Source organism: Calidris pugnax, unplaced genomic scaffold (genome assembly GCF_001431845.1).
Source record: "Calidris pugnax isolate Ruff unplaced genomic scaffold, ASM143184v1 scaffold183, whole genome shotgun sequence".
Classification (NCBI taxonomy): domain Eukaryota; kingdom Metazoa; phylum Chordata; class Aves; order Charadriiformes; family Scolopacidae; genus Calidris; species Calidris pugnax.
This window is the reverse complement of record NW_015090930.1, coordinates 575,753-596,193: the sequence shown is the minus strand read 5'-3', so window position 1 is coordinate 596,193 and position 20,441 is coordinate 575,753. Positions and strand designations below refer to the sequence as shown.

At 38.5% G+C, this 20,441-nt stretch overlaps 1 protein-coding gene across 1 annotated transcript in view; it reads left to right on the top strand.

The window, feature by feature from the left end:
• SLC17A6 (solute carrier family 17 (vesicular glutamate transporter), member 6) overlaps window positions 1–20,441 on the top strand; it is a 33,081-nt gene that overhangs the window by 3,726 nt on the left and 8,914 nt on the right. The window contains exons 3-7 of the mRNA XM_014951637.1: window positions 944–1,062; window positions 16,811–16,925; window positions 18,636–18,723; window positions 18,823–18,909; window positions 19,812–19,954. Coding sequence (XP_014807123.1) covers window positions 944–1,062; window positions 16,811–16,925; window positions 18,636–18,723; window positions 18,823–18,909; window positions 19,812–19,954 — 552 coding nt within the window. The remainder of the gene's footprint in view (window positions 1–943; window positions 1,063–16,810; window positions 16,926–18,635; window positions 18,724–18,822; window positions 18,910–19,811; window positions 19,955–20,441) is intronic.

The following is a 20,441-nucleotide window of genomic DNA, read 5'->3' as shown; positions in this document are numbered from 1 at the left end:
CCCCCCCCCCTCACTGCCCGGCCTCGCCGCTGCCCTTTGGAGGACGGAAACCCCCGTTCTTGAAGGAGAAACAATTTTTATCGATTATTCCTATTTTTCCTTTTCGGTTCCCAGCCCCATTTTGCGGTATTAATTTAAGGGCAGATATATATTTTATTCTTTTTCCCTTTCGCACACAATCTTGAAAAGACGCAGATCTCTCGTAAAATACATGTAGGGGCTGGGGGAAGGAGGGCGTCGAAGAAGCCACTGCCAGCGGATGCGCCGCGCTGTAACGGGGACCTGGAGGTTGTGCAGGAATGTTTGAAAACACCGGAGCGAAAGCCTTTCCGTCGGTGAAAGGCGTTAAAACGCTAAGACCCGTTTTAAAACGGGTAAGAGCCTAGCGAGGAAGAGGTGGATGCTAAATACGGACGAGCATTAAATATATAAGTCAGTAGACAAAACGCTCTAGCACACTCTTTGCACGGCCGTCCCCTCCGTCCCGTCCCCTCGGGGCCACCGACGGCCAGGGCTGTATCTGGAAGCCGGGAGAGAGGGCTCCCAGGGGGGTGCGGGGGCACCGGGATGTCCCCGCGGGTCCCAGCGCCTCCCCGGGGCTGCGCTGCCCCGGCCGAGCGGCTCCGGTCCTTCATGAGCGCCCCTGTCCCTCTGGTGTCCCCCGGGAGGCACGGCCGGCGCTGGGTTTATTGCTATTATTGAATTTGGTTTGCTGCTTATTTATGTAGCAGGATTTGCTGCGGTGGGCTACAGCAGCTTGGGGCGCCGCGTCCTTGTCCTTGTACCCCGGCCAAGTGCCACCCCCACGCTACAAAAGCCCCCCTCAGCTCCCCGCTACGAAGTTTTGGGTTTTTTTTTTTGGCGTGTGAATGTTTTAATGTGGCACGATTACAGCCTTCCTCTTCTCTCTCTCTCCTTCCGTCCCCGTCCCTTGCGTGGGAAGAAAGCGAAGTTTAATTGGGATCCCGAAACAGTCGGCATGATCCACGGCTCTTTTTTCTGGGGATACATCATCACCCAGATCCCCGGCGGATACATCTCGTCCCGGCTGGCAGCTAACAGGTAACGACGGCCCCGACAGCCCCAGGGTCCGAGCGGGAGGTGGGGGGGAGCCACCGACACCCCCCCCCTTCCCCCGGAGGCGGGGACGGGGCCCGCGGCGGCGGAGGCTCCCCCGCACCCCGGCAGCCAACCCTCCCCGCCACCCCCGCTCTCCCCCCCGCTACTGGTTCAAAGGCGGTGGCGGCGTTAAATAAGGAAAAAAAAAACACTTGTATGAAATCTGGAAAGGCGGATGCGGCGCTGCGTTCCCCCCCGTCTCGAACCCACCCGCCGGTTTCACGGGAGATATCTCGTGGTTGTTTCTTTTTCCTTTAACACGTCGTGTAAGGAGGTTGTGGCAATGATATCTCCAACAGCCTGTGTTCACAAGCAAATATCAAATATTCATTATTTCATCAAAGCTGGAGATATATAATTTTTTTTCCATGATTGAACGGAAGAATTTGATGATTTTTTGTTTTAATGCAAAGGAAAACCGTCAGCAGGAATTTTCCATTAATGCACAAATGAATTTAGAATGGTCGAAAAACATGTTTCAATGAGACTTCCAGAATGAAAAGAAAGTGCAGATGGTGCGGGGACTTAAGGACTCGTTTCTATGGTGTCTGGCGATTTTTCAAGCACCCAGGGTGCGATTCTACCTGTTAATTAGATCCACTGAGTATTCAAGACACATGAGGCTTTTCACATCCACGCTTAATGCCATAGGCTCATCGTCTGCAGAAGCAGCGAAGGTCCTAGTGCCACTCTTCGAAACAATAACAAACTAAGTGCAAATGGATATTAAAATCCGCAATATATACCTTTAACTCTTCTCAGGAGCGTGCAACATCAAAGGTAGGCCTGGGTAGGCAGAGAGCAAGCTTACTTGGGTTTGCTTGAGAAAGAGGGGGAGGAGAGAGGGGAGCTGCGGCAAAAATGCTCTCTCCACGGTAAATAGCTTTTCAGACAGAGACCTACATTAAAAAGAATGAGTATTTACTAATGAGGGAGGCTCTGTAACCGAGATAACCCTAATGTCCCTCTTTTTAAAGCAAATAAACCAATACACAACATTTATTAAACTAGGATATCCGTTGCCTGTCTGTTTACAAGTGCCATCTTTCTGATAACGCTTCAGAAATGTAAAAGGACATTTCAAATAACAATTAGCAGCCAGTTAAAGGGTTCTTTTTTTTCCCCTTTTCTTCCTCCTTCGAACATTTTTGCATCTTTACACAGGCTGTAACCCCTCAGGATTAATTGGAATATGGTTTAAGTAAAGACTGCAGAATTTGACTCCCAAGAACCAAAAATCTGTCTTCATTATCCAGAGCAACATCGGTAAAGCCATTCGAATCAATCCAGATTTAAAGTGGCGCAACTACAAAGGTTTGCAAGTCAATGGCAGGGACATTCCCAGGAAAACTCATTAGTAGAAACACACAACCCGGCATAGGTGAAGCTAGCTTCCCCCCTTTTCCCAAACATTTACATTTACAATGCTAAATGAAGACTAGTTCCAGTTATTAACCTGGGTGTATTTTAACTCAGCAATTTTCACACATTAGCGGTTAGTTATTACTATTGTGGAAGCCTCTGAGACAACTCCAACACAGGGCAAATGACTATGTAAATCACAGATCTAATTAAGGAACTAGGAAAGACGTACATACCAGTAATTGCAAATAGTAAAATATGGATAGTGGCTGTGATTTATATTTAGTTTGTAGATAAAAATGGCAGAGAATAGGGTGCTGCGGTTAGACGCAGTGGTTGGAATAACAGAGTATTGAGGAGGTGAAAATACAAGTCAGTTCCTGAATGCTACAAAGAGATTTTGACGTCTACACCTTCAACTTGAAATGAACAGGATGACTGTAGGGTACAGCAGCACCCAAAATAAGGTGAAAGCCTTGACGTCCATACTCTTTGCAAGAAACTGCCTGAGAAAATGTCGAGTCAGTGAGTCCGCAGGCCCAGAAACCTAAAGCACCAATAGAATATGAGCTACTATAAAAGTCCCAGCTGATTTACATGCCTCGTGCTACAGCCACAACTGGTCCCTTCACACTGTGGTGGATGACAGCCAAGTGACATATTTATTTATTTTTTTACAAACCTCACTGAGTATCTTTGTGACGTCAATGGTTTCCTTTGCATTCAGAGCGAGTCTGAATTTATGCAGAAAAACGAAGTTCAGATGTGCTCTACATAAAAAAACCCAATAGACTCTAGAATAACATCACCATAATCAAGATCATCTGTGAGAAACTCAGTCTTGAGCTTAAGAAAAAGGGAGATTTTCAAGACATTAATTTCCTGGAAGGGAAGGAGATAATGATTACATGGAAAAGAAAGCACGAATGAGAAACTGACTCCCAACTGCTAAGAGTGTGAAGGAAGGAAATTGGGAGGAGGGTTAAGGTGTGCTTTGAGAGCTTCATTTATTATTGACAGGGAGTCGCTGAGTGTACGGCACTGCGTTTCCTTGACATTAAGATTCAGTCTAGCAACCAATTATAGAGATTGAGTTGACATAATTTGAAAGTTTCTCTAAGGTAAAACACATGGAAGAAATGACCCTCCTGTGATATCAAGAAAATCTTTCTACACACAATGCATTAATTTCAAGCAGGGCTGAAACCATTTATTTTGATTCTGCCCCTGTTTTAAAATGCTTACTGCCAATCAAGAATTAGCATCCCTGAGCTTTGAACTTTCTAACATATTTTATACAACTGAGTCTATCGATGGGTCGCATTTTATCGAGATCCTTTGCTAATTGTAGAACTCAAGGCTGCTGCTGCATAGTTACTCTGTTCTGCCTTCACCCACTGCTCTTTTCATGCGTAGCTCCCCATTACTTCTGACAGATCAGATTCAGTGATTTACAGATTTACAAGTAGCAAATGGAGTTTCTCAGGAACTTGCACTCGATAGCTTGGATCTCAATTTATCTTATATCGCGTCATTGAGAATTTTCTGTTATAGAGAATTTTCATTGCAACGCTAAGAAAAATGCTTTATCTAAAAGAGGTGTATTTACGCCGCTGTAGTACAAACAAGGTCAAATAAAACTGTGTTCAAAAATATCAAAAGAGAATGTTGAGAAACAAAACATCTCCTGAGCACTTGCCTCTCAGGTGGTCACTAGAAGTTGGGCTAGAAATGTTACAAGAGTCAGTGCTCCTAAACACTTTCAACCTCTGGTGACTTCGGTAGGAATAGAGAACCTTTAGTACGTTGCAAGACAACATAATTTTTCAAAACACAGGGATTGAACCTCAGATGCCCCCTCATTTGCAATCAGTGAAGCTTGAAACTTGCATCCCTTGAGTAGTGTGTGGAAACAGAAGAGGATTCTCTTTTGCCACAAGAGGCTAGAGACCTCTCCTCCCAGAGGAGGATCTGCTTCTGGAAGATGCTGGTATGAAGGCACTATGCAACCGACCACAGCAGACTCAGGGAACAAAGGAAGAGCAACGCAGAGTCCCATGGGCAGGGTTTGTTACAGCCAGACCTTTTCTCAGGGTTAACTTCTCAATGAACAACGAACAATTAACCTTGCCATCGATTAAGCATGACGTGATGATAGCAGAGAGTATGGAGCAGGCTCTAGTAGTTTAGAGAAGGCATCCTTGTTACATGGACATCCAGGTTTGTGAGTAATCTAGGTTACTGCTCCCACTTGAACATATGTACAGCCTTATACTAAAAAAAGAGCCTTCTCCCCAGGCTGCAGTACTGGGAGTAGAATTCATGGTTCCTGCAGAGATTTTTATGTAACTATCAAGATAAAATCAGCTATGATTCAGAGCTTTCAAGACTGTCGGGGCCAAAATAGACAAGCAGATTCCAGAGACAAATCCACAAGAATATGAATGGTTATTGGTTATAACCCTTTCTGATAAGTAATAGCAAAGCTTGCTCCCCCAAAAAGTGAATAAAAAGTGAGGTGGTGTTTTCTTTTTTTTTAGATTGATGGGGATTGAATGTTATGTTTATCACTAAATCATAGTGGGTTTTGACTATTGTGAGTGAGGCTTTTAGGAGGAAGGAACTGAGTTGCTTTTGCATTGTTAAAAAGTATTTTTCCTTGAAAAATACAAGAAAACATGAAAATTCAAGTGTGATACCCTAGTGCCATGTATCCACACTATCTTATCAGCTGAGCTATTACTCATAATGGCAGTTAATGCCATTTAAAAGCACATAAATCTCATTTGAATCCTTTTAAAGTACAGGTTTTAATGTCAACATTACAGAGGCTCCCACCAGAGGGGTTGTCATTATACAATTACTACACAATGTGAACACAAAGGGTCTGAAATGCTGAGAGTCCTCCAGCCCCACCTACTCGTAATTTCTACTTAGTCCATGAAAAGAATTTTGGCTAGGGCTAATCAGAATTCAACTCATCTTGGCAAATTTTAAAAAGCAATCATAATTCTCAGGGACTAAAATCTTATTAAAAGAAAGAAAAAGAAATTTGTGGTTTGGTGGTTCTCCAACTCTATCATTCAAAACTTAATTTAAATGGAATGCAATAGCCAAGGTGTTTAAGTGTTCTAAACCAAGGCAGTGGATGCAATATTATGATATGAAATTCAGAAACGTCATTTAATAATTGCACTCTTTCGTAGTATCTTAACAACTATCTTATAAACAGATTTTGCTGTTCTGATGTTTTGAAAACAGCAAACTGGAAACTGATGCAGTTTTGCTTGACTCTGAGCTCCTCCAGGAAGATTTATACTGTTTGAGTGAGTTAACAAGCACTTCAAACCTCAGGTGTATTGTGTCATTCCCAAAATATGAGACTGACGATTACCTGGCTAGTGTTTATGAACCTTTCAAAGATATGATACTGCTGAATAGTCCTTAAATAAGATCTACCGTGACCTTCGCATTCCATCAGCCATTTTGGGAATGCTGATGAACTTGTGGGTAGGAAAAGGACCAGACAATCAGATGATACATTAAATACCGTTTGGTAAACTGGCTTCTGTTCAATATATACGACACCCAAGTGCAAAGTAACATCAGGGAGTGGGGACCCACCCTGGGAAGCAGTCAGGCTGAAGGGGATCTTAAGCCATGCTGAACTAGAAACCCATGATGAACTTCCAACATGATGCCCTAATAAGGAAGCTGATGTAATCCTGGGATATTTATTTTTCTGGTTTAAGTGCAGTGAGTGTATTTAGGTCAGTGACACTGTCCTTGGATTGTTGTGTGGGTTGTGGGTACATGCATATTAATATGTGTGTCAATAAATTAGAGATTTAGAGATCTTTAATTACTTAAAAGATGGTAGTGTATAATGTCACATGGTGAAACAAATAGCAAGAACTATGTATTCAGGATATCAGTATATTAAAAAGAATACTAGGAGGTAATGTGACTACAAAGCATGTATAAAACTCCACTAAAAAAATTGCTGGCTACAAATGTGTGCTTTAGTCCCATGGAAAGATATAACAAGAGTCAGTAAATGGCAACCATATAAATGAAAAAAGCATAAATATCAACAATAACAACTAGTGGTCCAACTAGAGAAATTATATGATAGATTCTTCTTCTTTGGGTGTTAAATTGCTATATTGGAAGTTATATTTTAGCTATTATAAAATGTTTTCAGTACAAGGATAATTAAGGAAAACATGAGGGATAATCAAGTGAAACATAAGGGTTAATGCTATAGTGATTGTCAGGCTAGATGGCCTTAAAACTAAGCGCTTGTTTTGTTTTTAAATTTTATTTAAAATAATGTTTCTTATTCCACATTCATGCTATTGCAAAGCTGCCACTGCCTGTGAATACACTACCTGCTGTGCTGTCACACATATGGAAAGGTGTGAAACCATTCTGGTTTTTACCATCTCATCTCAGGACAATTATATATCGTTATATTTAAACTTCTGATACATTCTTTTAAAATTCTTTAAAAACCATTCTGGAAATCTATAATAAACACCTTACCCTATCAAAAGCATCATCAAAATGCTGTGGCAGTCATTGATTTCCTAAGTGAACAGTTTAAATACTTGTAAATTAGGAAGGATTCTCTGAAATTAGTGGGTCATTGTTAGATTACACAGGATAGTGAATTAATTCCCAAGTTTGCAGTTATATATTTAAAATAGAAATACAGGTTTTGCATGTATGTGCCAAGTACTGTTTCAAAAATAGGTCTGCAATAATCACAGGCTTTTTTTTGTAATACAAAAACAGTGACTGTTTTGGCTCATTTCTGCATATTCAGACACCAGAACTTTCTTACACAAAGAAATACAAAGGGATACATAGAATGACAATTTTTAAAAAATTAAAGCCCCCTTATAATTCTATGATAATGACATATATTTCTTATTATCTGTTAAACCACAAATCCTGGCACTATTCACATTAAGAATTATCACTACATAACTATACTAAATTTCCCTACAATGCAATTATCTCTCATCCATGTTGAACCCTTCATTATTGTCACATTCTAAACTGAATGAAAACATATAAATCAACCTTTCACTTCAAATTCATCTTTGTTTTTAAAGTGCCATTCATCTTGTTATTAAGGGCTAAATCCTTCTCCCTAGCAAGTAATCTGATAGGATTATTTGCATGAATAAACTGAATGATATTTCAGACAATTGTATGTCGGTGCATTTCATCTCAGAGTTTCAGGGATTTTCACTGAAACTGTGTCACTAGTGTGTCAGTGAAATCAGGTTATTTCTCCCTAACTCAGCCTTAAGGACAAAAAGCATAAAAAATGTAAGGTAAAGCATTAGTTTAGAAACACAAGTGCAAAGAGTACCTAGAAATTTACAACTTCATATTTTTCTGTTTTACAAAGAGAAATGATTCACTCTCCTTTAGCAGGTAGACATATTGTGTGTTTTTCTGATTTGCAACTGATGCATAATTCACAGCATGACCCAAGAATTTGTGTATGGTTAGACAAGACCCAATCTCTGAACTTCTGCAGACATAAACTGACCTTGCAGTGTAAGAGAGAGCCCCCAAGCTGTACTTCCCAACCCCACCTTTCACGTCCAGTTCAAAATCCTGCAGATTAAACTGGGCTCGGATCCCAGGCACTGGTGGTGGGTTTGTCTGTTTCCAGGCAAAGAAGCCAATATTGCACAAAAAAGCCCAAGATGATTTTGTCACCGTACTGTACTGCAGGGTCTCTTAAGCACCAGTCACTGTAAGAGGGGGACTGGGGAAACATCTATGTGTGACTGGTACCACTGCTGCCCTGCCATATGGCTCAGGGTCCTTCCATTTCTCTGTCACGAATGATGAAGCTGTTTTCACAATTTAATGATGCAACAAGGGATTTGGATGGGGGTTTTGGTTGGTGAAAGGGGGCCTCAGATGTGTGACAAAAATTAATAATGTATCCAAGCCCTTATTATACCAGATTAGATGGCGGGAGGTCGGCTTTTACATATTAATGCTTCATGAAGGGCTTATAATAGGATTTACTATGAAGGGCACACAGACACATCCCCCTCCTCCCTTGTATGCATATGAATGAAAATAACCTGTTTTATCATATTTTAAAAAAGCAAAATAAAGCTGCCATACTATGGCTGCTGGCCACAGACTATTATTAAAGAGATTGGGTTTTCAGCGCTTCTCTCAGGAAGCGTGGTCAGCCTAAGACTGGCACTCGGGAACAAGTGCTCCTTTCTAATGTCAGAGGTAGTTTCTTCTCGCTGTTTTGCTGGGCAGCTGAGTTCATCAACCACTCTAATATTCATGGCATAATCCCACCTTTGTTAGCTCTATGCCATTTTATGCAAATTAAAGGCCCGATTCAGAAAAAAACCACTACATTCTGCGTCTATCATTTGTGAAGCCATAAACTGTCAGGGGGAGCATTTCACAGGAATATGCCTACAGTAGAGGGGTCAACAGAGTCACCAGGAAATTAGCCTATACTACAGAAAAGTCAGAATGATGATACATGTCCTAGAATAGCTAAACAGTGCCTCCCCACACTGGATTAATTTTCACTTAGTCCATTTCAAATACATAGACAGAAATAGAAATTGTCCCAAGAAGGGTAGTCAGCACGATCACAAACTGAAAAGATAACGAGAATAAGATAAATATTATCACTATTATTTAGGTTGCAAAGGTGATGAACAGGTGACATAACAGGTACTTCCTTCATGTAAACATCAGTACAGTAATGTAAATATTTCAAATGAGTGGCTACTCACAGTTTGTAGTCAAGGAGGTAACCACCCAGGCCCAGGGGAACAGCTGAAAAAAATGCAAACAATTGTCACAATATATTACTGACTAAAATCTTCTCAGAAGTCCGTGAGAGCACTGTTTACATTTACATAAATTGAAAGCAAGTATGTATACCATTATCAATGGTGTTAAATTTAGAGCTTCCAAGCAAACCTCAAGCAAGTACATTATAGGCTAAAATATTATATTCTCTGTTACTGACCAGCACCTGTGGTACTCTCAGATGAGTAGTACAAGTCCACAAATGTGGACTTTTGGAACTACTTGGATATAGAATCCTCAAGACACTAAATGCAGAGAACTACATTTACTCTTGACGAGTTTTTTCTGGACTGAATATAAAAATTTCTGAATTTGACCCTGCTTGTTCAGATATAACTGACAAGAGTAGGATTATGTCTGAAATTTGGGCTTATTTTTGCATTCCATCCTCCATTGATTCAAATCCTTTGAAATTGATATCTGTAGAAAAATTGCCACACAGTTTACATAAAATTACACTGGGCACTTTCAGACGAAGTTTATAAAGAAACATATTATTTATTGGAATTACATCATCTGGATATGTCAATCCTGTCAAATAACTTTGCTCCCAGTTCTCTCCCAGGCCCCGAGCCTCCATGAATCCCTGCTGCATGCATGATAACTCGTAACCAGAGTCCATTTCAGAGGGAAAAGGACTAATCCTCTCTGAAACAAAACCCACACCCCCTTCTGATATACTTCCAGGCACTCTATCCACAGGCATTCTTAATAACCTCTCCTGCTTTAATACTTCACCCAATACAATATATACCCTGCATTTCATGCAACAAAACGCTGTTTAGGTTGGTTGCACAAAATCACTAATGTCACAGTCACTTTGCTCTGAAGGAATCAGTGTTTGCTCTGAGCAGTCCAGATACAATCAGCTGTAACACGTCAGAAAACACTTCACAAAGCAGTGCAGATGTAGCTTTTGAGTCCAACACACAGCAGTTATTCTCCCAACCAGCTCCATAAAACATCTGAAAGTTAAAACCACAGATGATTGCTTTGATAAGTATTATATATCTCTAAATCAACAGAGGCAGTTGAATCAGAGCCTAAGCCCTGGAACTCAGTAAGGTAATTTGAATGAGATGGTCTTGGTTTGAAACATGATCTAGCAGATTACATATTTAAAGAGCAAGACATCCCAAAGCTAATGAGCTAGAAGGAATGAGTCAGAGTTTTATCTAGACATATATGGATATAATGAGTTGTAAAATGAAACCGCAGGTTTGAAAGATTCCCCAGCTGAATTCAAACAGGAGAGAGAGCGGGTTTGTAGGGTGATCAAATGAATGAAGAATGAAGCAGATGAGGTGAAGAGGGCCTGGCTTTCTTGGCGAGGCAAAAGAAAGAAGACAGAATTGCTATTGGGGTAAACTGCAGAGATTAAAGCCGCTGAAATAAAACAGCATGCGTACAGATATCTATTGGATGTAAGAAGTAATAAGCTGGAAAGGACTTCAAAATAAGTAGGACAAATGCTAATTACTTCTGAGATGGAACCTGATCTGCTTATGAAAGGATGATGTAATGCACTTGCTGGTAAGAGCAACGATCAGAATTCAATGACCCAGGATTCTTTTACGTCCAGCATCAATTGCAATGATGCTGTCATCCAACTGTGCCCAAGTTTTTTCATAAAATACACACTGACATATCCAAAATAGGTCTGTGAACAGGAAATGGAAGGCACAGCCTGAAAACTATTTAGGGTCTTGGTTTGATCTGTGTGAGTCAGTGGCATCAGCAGGGCTTGGAGAAGGAAGAAGACTAAAGGGACTTTGTGTTACTGATACACATTGACTTATTCTCTGCATGGCATTTCAGCCTGGTCCTTAATCCAGTCCTTGCATGGTCCATTTTGCTAAAAGACTTGTGAATATTGTGGGATTTATTTATCATCAAAGCTGGCAGATCAAACCACAGCAAATTCAGGTCCTCAAAACGTTCATGTTCTGTATCAAAGTCTTAGAAGACCCGATATGGGTAGAGACACACTTCGTAAGAAGGGAAGCGTTCACTGGCAGCCGAATGCCTGAAATTTCTACATACTCAGTCCCTGCATAACTCAAAGAAAAAAATAAGTTAAAAAGGATGATCACAAATTGTCATTGCTAGCAACATTTGCAGAAGGAAGGATTCTGAAAAACTGCTGCATGCCTACAGGCATTCCAGCTAGCTCCTGGCCTGTTTCTCCCTAGAATTACATTTTACTGAAAAAAATAAGCATTTAATCAAGCATTCAGCCTTGCATTTCATCCCAGACAAGAAATTCTTTGTGTTGTATAAAAAAAAAATGTAATCAGGTCTATGTTGTGTTTTTGGCCTTTTCTAGGAGGAGATGTGTCAAAGATGAATGATAGTAGGCAGAGTAAAAGATAATAAATTTTAGAACCTTGAGCTGACAGCATAGTCTAAAAAGTCACTTTGTGTGATGCACGTTCAGCTGCCCAGAGCTGCTGCTGCTCTGGGACTCTCCCAAACAAGCACTGTTCAAGAAAGAACATCAAAGGATTGTCAAGACCCAGTTTATTTTTGTATATGTTTGATAAAATAAGTCCTCTTTTTCATCATATTCTATGTGTTTTCTGTAAGGAAATGGAATGACAATAACCAGCTCACCAACTTGAAACCAAACAAATTTGATTTTTTTTTTTCAAATCTTTAGACTAGGTTGGGAAATCTTTGCAAGCAAAACTCATGTTTTCACTCCTCTTTAGTTCCTACCCTTACCTAATTCTATGAAAAAGGTTTAATCTTTGTTTACAAATAAAGTATTTGTTCAATACAGATACTTTACCCAATGAAAATAAAGTCCTCTATAATATGATCAGTATGACAGTAAAATTGTCAAGTGGGGAGGTTGTATGTCCCAGAAAAGATCATGGGGTACATTTTCCATAGGTTCCTTTTAACAATCAGAATAAACCACCTTATAATGTTTTGATTTAATTTATTGCAGCAGTGTGAAATGCTTTCACACACCTTCCCCCCTCCTGCTATGATTCCCTAGAAACTAATGAAATAATAAAACTTTCCTATTCTGTAAATAGGTCTTCTATGAAATGATGACCAGTGGTTTTTTTGGAGGTGAAAACTATTCAATTACATTCCTGAATGAATTTTCTATTAAAGCCATTGAAAACTTCTTTGGGTTATCATGAAGAGTGAGGTGAAACCTTCTATGCCGTCATAGTTCTCAATGTGAATTCATTAAAATATTTGTTAACTTGTTTTGTAGTTGTCAGTGACCAACACTTACCATTCTTTAATTATTTTGGGTTTTAATGACATGGCATTCATAATTGATTAGCATATATTTAAGCATCTTAAACCTAGAGTATTTTCTCTTTTAAATAAATAGTAAGATATGCTATTTTGAACATACAGAGTTACTCTTTGATTTATTTTTTTTAAAAAGATAAACTTTCGTAAGGGTAATTCATATGCTTTAGAACAGACATATTTGGTTTCCATAACAGTTTGGTTTTTTTACAAAGTTGAACCACATATCTGGAGAATAAAGAGGCATAGATTATTGTGGGTTTTGTCAATTATATTAAAAATATAAACATAAATAGACGTAAAATAAATACATAAGTGACATAAATAGAAATACATGTATTCCTCAGACAGCTGAGAAATTAAATCCTCCCCATAGACTTATAACAATTTTCACTCCCAGTCACTGGGGTAAAAGGATTCCTCCAACCAGGATTCCTCCAACCCCCTTACTTTCAGATATCATACGTGTAACCCAGTACGTCCCCCATCTGGCATTCAGCGTTTGGCGCACATCTGTGCTCCCACTGCTCTCAGATCACTTCTTGAGCTGGCACTTCTTCCACCCGAGTAACAATATCTATAAAGCACTTCCATGCACAATGCTCATGTAATATGAATTGCCTGGAAAAGGTAGATGAGAAGAGTGGGGCTGCACAGACGCAGAGTTAGAAATCCAGAGATGAAAATAAATACTTTCTCTGTAGTTTGTCCCCAAAGAGAAAAATGAGCCAATTGGCTTGAAACCCAAAAAGATTAATTCCCTCTGCAACCTCATTCCATTCTAAGCATTTTTCCTGAATTGTCAGAGTCATTTCCTTCCTCTGCTCCCATCCCAAATGTCTCTTAGTCAAATATGATTTTGCTATTATTACTACTTGTATTACAGGAGGACTAAGTCACAGCTCATGACCTTCAGATAATGCCAATGTCAGTAAAACACTGAGGATCAATGTTAGATTCTGTCTTTTGGGACTGACTCCACCGAATCTAGAAATAGAAATAGATAAACAAAGCATATTTTTTTTGGTTCAAGGCTTCTTCTGGTCACTTCTGAGGGCCAGGATTTACCTTTTTTTTTTTTTCTTTTCCCTTCCTTGACCTATTACTACTGTTTGTTTTTTTGTTGTTGTTGTTTTTTTTCTGTATGTGGATATTTTCTCCTTCATACGGTTATACCAGTTGCTGACTTGGGGGTCAGAAAGGAATTTTCCCCCAGGTCTGGGGATGGCAGAATCTGTTAAAGCTGTTCATTTGTGCCATGGCATTAAAATAGGTCTGATGTGTGGGTTAGTAAAATGCCTTAGGAATGCCTTAAGAACAATCAGAATGTTAAATTTCCAATTAAATATATTAGAATGTGAGAAGCATTCAAATATATTTAGATTTTTATTTATTTAGATTTATTGCAGCTGAAAATCATTTTTATTTGATCTAAATCATAATAAATGCAGTCAGCTGAGATATTTAAAACAGTAAAACCGTGAGCTTGTACAAAAAACTATCATAATGCTCTGTTAGGAAGAAGAATTTAGTATTTATGGAAGTGAAATAAATGTAATGACAAAAGAGCACAAAGGAGAAATACTGATTATATTTATGGATGTGCATTGGAAGATGCAAAGGAAATGTAGAAAGATGTATTTTCTCTTGACGAAGAGTTATGGAGGAAAGCAATGCCCTAAAATAGGTATGTACTAAATTGATGGTGCTGCTTTTAATATGCATTCAAGAAGAAGGATAAAAAAGCCATTTCTGACAAGAATCATAATTTATCTTTAATTTATTCTGCCCTTAAATCCATAGATTTTTGGGTGAAACATTGATCTGTTTTTGAGATGGCTGTTCCAATAAAGCATAGTTCTCAGAGAGAATTGACTTACAAGTGACATTGTGGAATTATGTCATTACCTGCTCCTCGATGCAACTAAATATCCTCTGGTACTTGTGTGTCTAAATACAGGCAAAATTTTCATTTGGAAGATGCATGTCTCTGATCATTCCTTAAATTACATTTTCCTTTTTCTTCTAGAAGGAACAGACTCAATGAAACAGTTTCTCTTTAGTGAATATGAGAACAAAGGCAATTCTGGGAAATGCAGCTTTCAGTTGTGGCAAACAGGAGCTGATTTCAGATGCAGAATTGAAAAACTAAAGTACATTTCCTCAACAAAACAGTTATATACCATAACAATTTTGCAAATCGTATCCTTAGAAAGAGATGGCATTTTTTAAATATTCTACCTTAGCATGATTTTAAGAGGAATAGTGATTTAGAAAGAGCTGCACTGATTCACACTAGCTTCAATCTGCTCCAGCAAGTCTATGCACAATCACATCTTTAAAACTGTATTGCTGCACTAGGCATTTAGCTAAATATCTATTCAGAAAAGAAACAGGAAAGGCAACAAACCAAACAGTCCTTTCTGCCTGCTTGCAAACAAATACGGATTTTCTCAATGAATCCTTAGAACAGTTACAGTCTACAACTCTTCAAAATTTGCTAATAGGAACATCTAACTTTTTTTAAAGAATTTGTAAAAATCACAAGCAAATCTCCCGCAAGTCCAAAATTCTTCTCACTACTAAATAAATAAAAAGCACATGAAATCCAAGACACCATTGTGCTTTATGTGACTATATGGGGAGTATTAAAAAATAAGGAAATTAAATGCATGTACCTTTGGAGTAAAAACTTACACACAAAGAATTAAAAGACAGAATTCAGGCCAAGATAGTTCACACAGTGCAACACAAACACACGCATCAGTCAGTTTGCAGTAAATGTGCTGAACATGCTGCCAAACAAAGCCAGAAATGTGCTGCACAGCCAGCTAGATCTTGTTTAACATGAGATGGGGATCACAGGGAACACAATGAGGAGACCAGATATAGAGCTATTTAACAAAGCCTCTTTACTGTGCCAAGAAGCTTTTTTTTTTCCTGCTGCCCTTTAATATTTGTCAAATAGAAGTGGAGTGTACTCAGTTTGCTATTTAAAGATTCGTGTCAGGCTGTAATTCTAAATAGAGAATGTGAAACATAGATGTCTTGGAGGAGATTTTTTTTGTCTTGAAACTTATCGCTGCTTCCTGCTTCTTTAGCCCAAGGTCTGTTTCTCACTAACTTATGGCACGGTACTAATTTCTGGAGAACACATGCTTAGGTTAAAGGTTTCTGTCAAATCAGTTCCACATCAGATACCGTGATGTCATGTGTTAAGACATCTCTAGGATTTATCTTAGCATTACATAGTTTTGTATAAAGAAAGTGGCCAGTCATTGCTACTGGCTTCATCCCTTTGCATAGTTCCACTGAAAGGAAAAGGGTGTGTGTGTGTCTATTATTTCCACAATAAAGGAATGAATGAACATGAAATGATATAATAATGCTGGAGAATAGGCTTCCTCCTACAAGGGGTAGATATTAATTGAATCAAATTAAAGTTCAGTCAAATAAGTGGAATTTTGAAAATGAATTATCACCTCACCCAGTTATTTAGACTTTGTAATGTGCTTTATTTGAAGCAATTCCTAGGATGCTGTTGGAATCAAAATCAGCAATATTCAATGAGTAGCCTCTGAAAAACCAGCAGAAAGAATGATCTGTTTTCTATGGATATGTGTTTCCAGATTGATTAGCTCTTGTGTCTGAGAAAATCCCAGCTCTGTTTGAAATTCTTCCTGCTGCTTTGGCATTTATAAAAGTGGATTCTCTTCTGCTTTATAAGTAGTGAAGGCATGGTGCCACTTTCTTACAATTAAAGCACTAATGAGAATCTCTCTTTTACTTGGCCACCTATTTTAGCAAACCATTCGGAGACTTAATTTCTAGTTTCTCTAGAGGATGGAGAATTCAGTGAGATTTGGTTGAAATAGATGAGAAAATAAAGTAAAGGAAAGAGTGGGGATACATATGGAGAGTAAGATCTATACCTGTGACTGCATAAGATGTATTTCCTTAGGAAATTATGGTCCATGTTTGGTCTGGGTCTTATCAGTCAGGTTATTACACTAGATGGAAGTAGACAGTAATCAAGTCCAGCAGTTAGTATATTCTCTACATAAAGAACATATGTTTAGATACATCTATATTGATATGTGAGCATATGTGGAACAAGTCAATTGGGACAACACTGAAGTTCCTTCCTTCCCTTTTTCTTTTCCCACCTTTGCAGAGTATTTGGTGCTGCTATCCTGCTGACATCCTCCCTCAACATGTTAATACCGTCCGCAGCCAGGGTGCACTATGGGTGTGTCATCTTTGTTAGGATCTTGCAGGGCCTTGTAGAGGTATGGAAAAATTGTAAAATAACCACTAAATGTGATAGATGCTTTTTAGCTTTTAATTAGCAATTGTAACATTGCAGGGGAAAGTAAAAATTGCTTGCAGCTTGCTATTGATTTTCAGTGTAATGGATTTCATTGTATGAATTACAGCTGTTTGATTTCTCTTCATCTAAATCTCTCATTTATACCAACAAGAGCTTCTATCGTAGGCCCTGACCATGCTCTTGTTGGTATGAATGAGAGATTTACTGTGATATACGAGAGAAAACAATTGAGCCTGTTTTCTAAATTTATTTGTTTGTTTGTTTCTTTACTGAAAGACAGATTTTTAAGCCTGTGATGGCTGGTTCTTTGTTCCTCAGGGCTACACAGCTCTGCTGCATGAGCCGATTTTAACTGATGGGCTTCATTGTATAAAAAGACCCCAAAAGAGGGTGCAGAATGTGCCTGAAAGTTAGGTAACTGTCAATCAAGTTCTTAATCTGTGCATAAATATGGATCCACTCCTGAAAAGTGATCTGCATGTACAGAGGTGTGCTTGACTGCAAAGAGGGGAGGAACAAAAGCCAGTGGGTAACTACAAAATAAAATAGCGATTTTAGACCCACTCATTCCTGTGATACTGTTCAAAGGACTTGTGAATGCACAACACCTCAAACAGGATCGTTTGAAGAAGTTGTACAATAAATCATGACAATCTAAAGATTAAGTCTTTATATTTAAAAAAAAAAAAAACAACAAAAGACTGAAATGAACAAGAAATTGGTGACAGGACCTTCTTTCAAAACAGAAGAATGTATTTTACAACCTTTTTCTATATTGAGATTGATAATTTCAACATTTATGATAATCTCATTTGCCAAAAGATATTAATTTCTTCTACTTCTTGCATAGGAAAAAAATCATCAAATTAAGAGAAAAGGGATCTATATAACTATGCATACATCATAATAATTTTAAAGATTATTTTGGTGGGAAATTAATGTATATTTAATATTAAATTTTCTAACATTTCAACACTGCAAGATGCCAGGATTTCTGTGTAGTTTTTCTATCATTAAGTTAAAGGCTGGTTTTGAAGAGAGACCTAAAAATAGCTTGTTTAATATCAAACCAACTAATATCACCCAATTATTTGCTCAAGAAGGTTCATTAAAGACAAAGGTAGTGAAAAACTTCTCTCTTAATGTTATATTTTTAAGCACTTATTGATCTTATTTATTCTTATTATTCTAGTTTTTTATTATTCTTATTATTCTAGTTTTTAAGCAGTGAAACTGTAATCTGTATTTCCTAAATTTTTTTAAAATGTTAGAAGGCCACCAGAACTGAGGGTTGGAGAAATGAGCTCAGTATTAGAAAGACTCCAGAGTGTCTGTGTTTTCATCTTTCCTATGACTTGGGCACTTGTACATTACGATTCTTTCTTTTTAATTCTTTGCAATTCTTTCCTGGAAGGGGGAGCAAAAGGAAATAATTGTGTTTTATATCTGTTTCATAAAACCTCTTTAATGATTTGGAATGATATACAAAACCCATTTCAACTTTAATAGCAATTGAAGTTTTTCTAATGCTCTGCTCAGACTTGACTATAGAAATACAAATCATTCTCAACTTCTTGTTTGTAGCAATTAAAAAAAAATAAATCATGCAAAGACAATGAACTGAGTGATTGATCAGCATTAGCTAACTTGTGGCACGCCCATTCCCCAGGGGGTCACCTACCCTGCCTGCCACGGTATTTGGAGCAAGTGGGCCCCCCCATTAGAAAGAAGTAGGTTAGCAACCACTTCCTTTTGTGGTAAGTAACTTCCTATTTTTGTCTCTCTTTCATTATTAACGTAGAAGTGTTTTGAGACTGAATTTTTCTCCCTTTTCATCCACATGTCTTGTTTTGTAGGTTCCTATGCGGGAGCTGTTATCGCAATGCCTTTAGCTGGAATTCTAGTGCAATATACTGGGTGGTCTTCTGTGTTCTATGTCTATGGTATGCATTTTTTCTCCTCTCGCTCCAATATTGTAGGACATCACTCTACCCTTTCTAAAAATGTAAAAGCTACTGTTAAGAGACCCAAAAAGTAGAGAAGCAAGTCTGTAAAGCTAAAAATACAGCCTAGAGGAAAGGACAACGAAAGAGCAGAATTTAAAGGAGAAAGTGGGAAAGCAATATTATTAAATAAGAAGAAAGGCAGTTGATGGTGAAACCTTCCCCACCTCTAGTACAAGCAGTGCAAACTGCTACGCAGATCTATAGAATCTTAGATCATGTAATGTCGCTCTTTCATTTACACAACTGTAAGTTTAGAGTACCTGCCCTGCCTGACATGGCCTGATCTTTATCTAAAGACCTGTATAACTTCATTCACAGTAGTTGTGCTACCTTAACTTACACTGATGGAAAAAATGTCCCAAAGGATTTCATTCTGCATTGAATGTGAATGAAGGGGAAACCTTATAGAAATTTGACAAATTACTCAGGAAACGCATTGCTATGTTAAAAACAACGCTACAATCTTATATTATGCAGGTAAAAAAATTTAGTAAGCAAACAACAGTGGCTTAAAAGCAGAACAGAACTTCATTTACAGTCCGGTGATATGGAATGGAAGCTGTTGTGTTGCATTGTGTTGTGCAAATTGATGTTAAAATACCAGTGAATATTCACTTACAGTGAAATCACTCTGTAAATGAAACAAGACTTTACTGTGGCCCAGCTCTGCATGTATTTTGACCAAATATTGCTTACAGGATCTGACTCTCTGTTAGAATCACTCAGTAGAAGAGCAGTAACAAGTCCTGCTTAAATGCATTATAATTATTCACAGCTTTCCCCCCCTTATTTGTTGCTTTACTGTACATCTTTTTAAAGTCTTTCTTTCCATTCCAAAGGGAGCTTTGGTATAGTCTGGTACATGTTTTGGCTTTTGGTTTCATATGAGAGTCCTGCAAAGCATCCTACGATCACAGATGAAGAAAGGAGGTACATAGAAGAAAGTATTGGAGAGAGTGCCAACCTCCTAGGTGCAATGGAAGTAAGAATATTACTCATACACTTGTTTCCTATGAGATAGTAGTAAAACTCAAAAACCCCAAATAGAAACAACAACAAAAAAAATCCAACATCCTTCTTCCTTAAGACAGAAACGCATGTTTCATACAATTGGATTTTTTGAGGGGTGGGGAGATCTGAAATCTGCTGGTGGATTTCTGAGCAAATATTGCTTCTGCACAAAGAGAATCATGGAATCATAGAATGACTGGGGTTGGAAGGGACCTTTAAAGGTCATCTAGTCCAACTCCCCTGCAATGAGCAGGGGTATCTTCAACTATATCAGGTTGCTCAGAGCCCCATCCCACCTGACCATAAACATTTCCATGGATGGGGCATCTATCACCTCTCTGGGCAACCTGTGCCAGGGTTTCACCACCCTCAGCATAAAAAAATTCTTCCTTACATCTAGTCTAAATCTCTCTTTTTGTTTAAAACTGTTACCCCTTGTCCTATTGCAATAGGCCCTG